The 6,946-nt window shown below is 38.2% G+C and overlaps 1 protein-coding gene across 6 annotated transcripts in view; it reads right to left on the minus strand.

Annotated features, from left to right (window-relative positions):
* Nucleotides 1–6,946, minus strand: part of Enox2 (ecto-NOX disulfide-thiol exchanger 2) — a 289,193-nt gene that overhangs the window by 163,973 nt on the left and 118,274 nt on the right. For 5 of the 6 annotated variants that reach the window (XM_031357671.1, XM_031357605.1, XM_031357448.1 and 2 more), the window contains one exon: nucleotides 6,166–6,309. The exons of the other annotated variant lie outside the window; for it this stretch is intronic. Coding sequence is in view for 2 of the 5 variants with exons in the window: in XM_031357448.1 (XP_031213308.1) it covers nucleotides 6,166–6,309 (144 nt within the window). In the remaining 3 variants the exon portion in view is untranslated. The remainder of the gene's footprint in view (nucleotides 1–6,165; nucleotides 6,310–6,946) is intronic. 6 annotated transcript variants of the gene reach the window in all.

Below are 6,946 nucleotides of genomic sequence, written 5' to 3' on the forward strand. Positions count from 1 at the left end.
CCAGCAAAACTCTCAATTACCACAGATGGAGAAAACAAGATATTCCATGACAAAATGAAATTTACACAATGTCTTTCCACAAATCCAGCCCTACAAAGGATAATAGATGGAAAACATCAACTTAAGGAACAAAACTACACCCTAGAAGAAGCAAGAAAGCAATCTTTTCCAACAAATCCACACAAACCTAATTCCACCTCTTACAACAGAAACAACAGGAAGTGACAATTACTTTTTCTTAATATTTTAATATGAAAATTAATATAACCAGCATATCCTAATCGATTGAAATCCAACAATATGAGGAATTAGAAATTTGTTGAGTGTTATCCAATGCTCTCTCTAATTTGGTAATTGGAGAAATAGGTCCAACATTGTACAATCTATATACACTGTCAGCTTGTTTGTTTGTGACAGTGTCTGGCTGTTTACAACATAATGGTCTTGAGATCTTGCTTCTCCTATCTCAGCCTCTCTATTAGTAGTATTGTTTATTTCATGTTTTTACACTATACTATGGTTTTCAGAACAGCTTACATATTTCAAAAGTATTTATATACCCAAAAGAAATGTAGACAATTAAATTGGGAGGGGGTTTGTAAGAGAACAACAAAGTGTGAGACTGAACGCTTTGCTTGACATTTGTAACTCTTGTATCAAGTTACCACAGTAAGAGCCGAGATCTTAAGCTCTATTAAATACAAAATAAACAAACAAACAAAAACACTTTATATATTTATGTTAATTTAAGAAAATATTAGTAGTGATGTATTATTTTGAAATATACAGGTAATACGTTTGGAATTATTTAAAATTTATATTGAGAAAAACGTTTGTATTTTCAGTATTGCCATAGACAAACATCTACATAAGACTGTTAAATTGATTGTTGTTTTATATCAAACAACTTTTATAATACTCATTTTTATTGTTATAATATTATATAAATTTTAAAGAATATGACAAAAAAAGATATTGTAGGTATTGAAGGGGGGTCTCTGGGAGGAGTTGGGGTACAAAAGGGAAACAAGAATGTGATTTAATTCTATTTATTTAAAATATGTTATTAAATATTAACAAATTCAGATAAATTGAAATCATGTGACTTTTCTCATCATATTGCAATAAAACTTAAAAAAAATAAAAATAAAGTTAATACAGAAAATAAAAGAAGAAATAGGCTTTGGAGTTAGAGCCCTCATTAACTCACTCTCTACATGTTCAGACTTAGGTTAACTTCTATAAAAGCTTACATGATTTGGTAATGGGTAAAGGAAAAGTACTGAAGTCCTAAGGGCCAGCAGAAAGAATGGAAACATACAACCTTGGGAGATAGGATTTTGGGGGGACCCTCCAGAATGCACCAGAGACCTGGGAGGTGAGAGACTCCCAGGACTCAAAGGGAGGGACCTTAGATGAAATGCTCTACAGTGGGGAGAAGGAACTTACAGAGCCCACCTCCAGTAGGAAGACAGGGCATTGAGTCAGGAATGAGGTTGCCATCCTACAGTCACCACTGTTCCTGTCTGAAAGAACTTCAGGGATGGAAATGGAGAGAAGCCTGAGGAAAAGAAGGTCCAGCGACAGGCCCAAAGTGGGGTCCAGCCCAAGGGGAGGTCCCAAGGCCTGACACTATTACTGAGGCTATGAAGCACTCACAAAAAGGGGCCTATCATGACTGCCCTTCGAAAGACCCAACAAGCAGCTGAAAGAGTCAGATGCAGATATTTTCACCCAACCAATGATTAGAAGCAGTTGACCACTGTTGTTGAATTAGGGAAAGACTGAAAGAAGCTGAGGAGGAGGGTGATTCTGTAGGAGGACCAGTAGTCTCAATTAATCTGGACCCCTGAGATTTCTCAGACACTGGACCACCAACAGGCAGCATACACCAGTTGACATGAGGCTCCCAACACATATACAGTGGAGGAATTCCAGGTCGGTGTTCATTCAGAGATGATGCACCTAACCCTCAAGAGACTGGAGGCCCCAGGGAGTTTAGAGGTCAGGTGGGGTGGTTGGTGGGGACATCCACATGGAAATAGGTGCGTGGGGAGGAGTTATGGGATGTGGAACAGTTAGAGGGTGGATGGGGGAGGGAATAAGATATGGAGTGTAAAAAAATTAATTAATTAATGAAAAATTAATATACTCAAGATGGATGAAGAAAAAAGTACAAAGAATTTGTGGATTTCTTAGCAAATGGGAGCTAAGGAATGTAAAAGGAAACACAATTCAAGGAAAGTTTTTCATTGTATCAAACTAAATAAAGAGATAAAGGTGGTTACAATTTGCCTGTTAGTCGAGTAAAAGTAATGAGGATCAAGGGAAAGAAGTAGGGCACAGATTCCATGGTCATGAAACAAGAAAGCAAGCTGGTGCTGAATCTTCTGAGGAAAGGTTACAAATTTGGCATTGGAATAGTCCATCCAGACCGAAAGAGACCTCAGCTGATTTGTCAAATACCAGCCCCTCTACCCCACCCAGCCAGTGCTGCAAAGGTTTCCCCTGTAAGTGGCTAAAAGTGCCTATTGTGGTTAAGTAGTTCCCTGAGGTCTTGAACTAGGAGATTCTCAGCTGTTTTGCTTGACTACAAGAGGAGGCCAGAGACAAATCATGAGAAAAACAGATGCTATTGGCATAGGCTGGGCAAATATAGCTTCTAACAAAGGGGGTCCCCACAGTAGGAGACTCTCTGCCCTTCAAGCAGGCTCTACACTGTCACTATCTTAGTGGAGAACAAGAAGGCTAGGCTGGCGGTGATCACACATGATGTAGGTTCCTGTGACCTAGTGGTCTTCTTACCCTATATCACAAAATGAGGGTACCCTGCAGCACCATCAATAGGAAGGCCAGCCTGGGATGGTTAGCACCACTTTTGCCTTTACATAGGAATTTGGAAGACAGGAGCATCCTGGCTAAACTGGCGGAAGCTATTTGTACTAATTACAATGCTTGAGCTTGTCTCTGCTCAAAATATTTAAGGCTGGGCACTTTGTTGAAATGTTTATTTGGTTAATTCTGGTGGTTCAAACGTCTAAAACCCACCATGCCTCATTACATTTCAGAGAGGCAGAAAATGAACTAACCATGTAGAGAAGGGGCACGCGTGTAAACAAGAAAGCACGAGAAAAAGAGGCCAGGAATGCTCTTCTATAAAAATGTAGTTTTGTGAAAATCAATACATGCCCGCAAGACCAAACTCACTCAGAGACCATCATTGATGTATTTACCAGGGGTAGGGGGAGCTCTCATGACCTAAATACTTTTCCCTAGGGCCCAGCTCTTAAGGTTTCATCACCTCAACAGTCCTTATTTGTACCAGGCTTCTAGAAGAAGAACAAATTGAGGAATAAAGCACAGGAACCTTTGGGAGAATAAAATAACAGCAGAAATTATCTGTAACGTTCAGGAAATTAGCTTTAGTACAAAAGGATGGATGGACATGCAGTGGCTCATACCTGAAATGTCTGCTAGCTCCTATTCGAACCTTGAATCCCAGCTTCCCTCTTTGCCATGTTGCAGTGAGTGTTGACAAAAAAGAAAAGTTCTTATTTACAAACTACCTTCTCTCGTCCTTTTGTCTAGGATTACAGATGACAGAAAGAATATTATGAAGCAATCTACCCATCTATAATGTCACAGCATTGCCAGCTGAAAACTTGGACTCCTTCAATAGCAAAACCTCATTAATTTAGACTGCACTAATTTGGAATTTGTGGTCATTTAACCAGGTGAGTACTACCTTTGTGCTACTTAACAAAGAAAGGGCTCACTAAGCAGATAGTGTGAACAGGATTTCAAGGAAATTAATTTAGCTTTGCAGGAGCTTATTCCATCTATTTTAAAGAACACACTGTTTTTTAAGGAATTTCAGAATATTCATTATTTGAATGCAAATTGATTTTGCTAATTATAGATTAGTGTAATCTACTGTTAAAATTCTTTATCTGCAACAGTTAACTTGGCTCTCATTGAATATGCTCATTAGAAATAAAATGTCAATTCTTTACAGCTGGTTCACAACTCAGATTAATACGTACTCCTCCTTCCCAACCTCCATGAGTTCACCACAGTCAGGAAGGTATTGCCTGAAACTAACCAATCACTTTTGATTACACTTCAAAACTGAATGAATGATCAAAAGCGCCAGAGCAGCCAAGAGCCATGTTTAAGTTGATGCTCTAAATCATGAGTACACTCTCCATGGCAGGTTTTACTGACAGACAATTTTGCGCTTATTTAACATAGAGATGTGACAAATGAACTTAGAAAGCTGAGCAGTTTTTTAAGGATTTTGTTTGTTTCAAAGTTCATTACATATCTAGCAAAAGAATTGCTAAAGGGATGCTGAAAGAAAAAAGTACCTACAGATAGCAGTAAAGAAACAGGCCTTCTATAAATGCAGCTGTAATAACTATAAATTTAGTATAAACCAGGCTGTTAGTATAGAGGTAAAAGTTGTATAATCTTTCCTAGTAAACTTTGAAAACTTTAATAGAAAAATTAAAGTGCAGGAAACAACTGATGATGTCCCTAAATGATCAAGCAAATTTGAATTATGTTGAACATGTTTCAAAGAGGCAAATAAGTTCACAAGCACACATACACAAAGAGAGGCATAATTTGTATCTACAATATATAACCTTGAAAAGTGAAATATGTTGATGCTTTAAAGATGAAGGTCAGATCATGTAAGAATAGCACTTTATTAAAATGGTTATTATATGTAGATATGGCATTAAATACCGCCCACATCATCTCAACTACTTTACCTAACAATCCCTTGAAGTAGACTTTAGTATCATTTCTGCTTCATGTGAGGCAAAGGAAAACTAAGAGAAGCTAAGGAAATCACACTCAGGTGAGAGGAAGAAAGGAAAGAGGGAGTCAGGGAGGGAGGGAGAGTGAGAAAAGGAGGGAGAGAGGAAAAGGGAGAGAGATAGAGAGAGAAAGGGAGAGGGAAAGGGAGAGGGAGGGAGGGAGGGAGAGAGGGAGGGAGGGAAGGAGAGGGAGGGTTAGAGAGAAAGGCTCAAGCTTGCTCCAGAGTTGGAAGCCAGCTCTTGGGCTCTACAAAAAAGAACTCTGTCCTTTATTAAAGGTTCCACACAGGCAATATTTATGCTGTGCTTTTATTTTCCAAACATATATTTAGCAAACAACTTGACTATGATCTAAGAGACAGAAAATGATACTGTGTTTACAAACAGACTTGGTTTCACAAGCTGAAAATAAAATAGTAAAAAATTAAATAAAGATAAACCTATGAACATGCCCATGAGGCCCACTCAATATCTTGGGTAGATGTCTGACCCACTTTCAAATGAATTACAAAGCAATAAAATGATGAAACCTGACATAGCAAATGGTCAGTTAATATTGTTTTTTTTCCTGTTGTTTTCTCATTGTGTTTAGGGAAATTTCAGATGATATGCCAATGAGAAAGAGGAATGAGGAAAGGATTGCAGGAAATGCTAATAATACATTGTGCTGTTGTAAGGGATTTGGAAAATGTGTTTCCCAGGCATTCTAAGGAATGCAAAGAGATTAAATAGACATGTGAGGCCTGGTAGGAAGGTGCAACCTCTAATCATACAACTCAGTCACTGAGGCAGAAAGATCATTTTGAAGTTACCTTGTGCCACACAGTGAAATATGGTCTCAAAATAAAAGTAGACACATCAACATAATGTACCTTGGAGAGGTGTTGCAGTTGGAGATATTGATATATATGTAATTATATAATTTAGAGATAAAGTGACAGTATCCTGTCCCACATTCATAAAAACACAAGTGGGTAGGGAAATAGTTGTTCAAGTATATGATCCCTCTTCTACAAAAATCACAATTCTTTACCTCCTCCTGCTTCAAATCTACCAATTCTTCAAAGATCTGGTAAAGATGTCACTTGTGCTATGGAGCCTTCCTTAATCTCTGAAGGTGAACCAAAATATCCCTTATTTCTGCCTTTCTCTCTTGCATACATTAACCATAACACTCATGAAAACATTAGTGTGTGATTCCTCCTCAAGATGAAAAGGGCAAGGGACTCTGGCTTATTTCTGAAATTTGTACAAGGCCTAGCATAGTGGCCACAGTCTATGACACTATGGGAAAACGACTCAGTAGTACTGACTTAAGAGAGCACATTATTACCTAGCTTACCTGAAGGAGGATTTGTTCTCTTTCTTTTCTTGCTTGATTCCCCTCCATTCTCAATGAGGCCTTCTGGGACCAGAGGGCCACTGGCACTACCAAACTGCAGGGGTTCGTTGTTGTTGGCAGGGTCAAAGGGCAGCTGGTTCAATCCTAAAGAAGAAAAAGAAATCCAAAGTCCAGACTCTATAAGGACTGGGATCATCTCCAGGCTTCAGTATATGAGCCCCCCAGGGGGGCTTTTTAAGTTTTAAGAGTCTTGGTGTAAAAAGGTAAATCCTTAAAGAGAGCTGCCCTCTGTGATTTCTGCAAATTTGTTGACAAGATCAGAATTAAAATATAAGATAGTGATTTGTCTGCCATTTGTTAGAATCCTCTCACTTTTGTTTTGTACTTCTTCCATGAAAACTAAAGTACTATCTGGATGCAGTGGTCTCTGCCTATACACCCAGGTCCTCAGACACAGAAGTAAGGTCATCAAAGACATATAGAAGTTTGATGCCACCTGGACTACATAGGAAAATTTCATCTGAAACAAATAAACAAACAAACAAACAAAAGCCTTTTTTAAAAAAGATGTTTCTGTAGTAGGGTTTACTTTTCTTTGAAAAGGGTTAACTTTGAATTTTTGAATTATACTATAACATCTTTTCTATTATTTTGTTATGAGGTTTGTTGAAATGATACAAATAGAAGCATTAGACCCTTCTGGTTAGACACATCTAAAGAGTGTGTGTATGTGTGTGTGTGTGTGTGTGTGTGTGCATGTGTGTGTGTGTGTGTGCATGTG

The sequence above is a fragment of the Mastomys coucha genome, chromosome X, assembly GCF_008632895.1.
Source record: "Mastomys coucha isolate ucsf_1 chromosome X, UCSF_Mcou_1, whole genome shotgun sequence".
NCBI classification, from domain to species: Eukaryota; Metazoa; Chordata; class Mammalia; order Rodentia; family Muridae; genus Mastomys; species Mastomys coucha.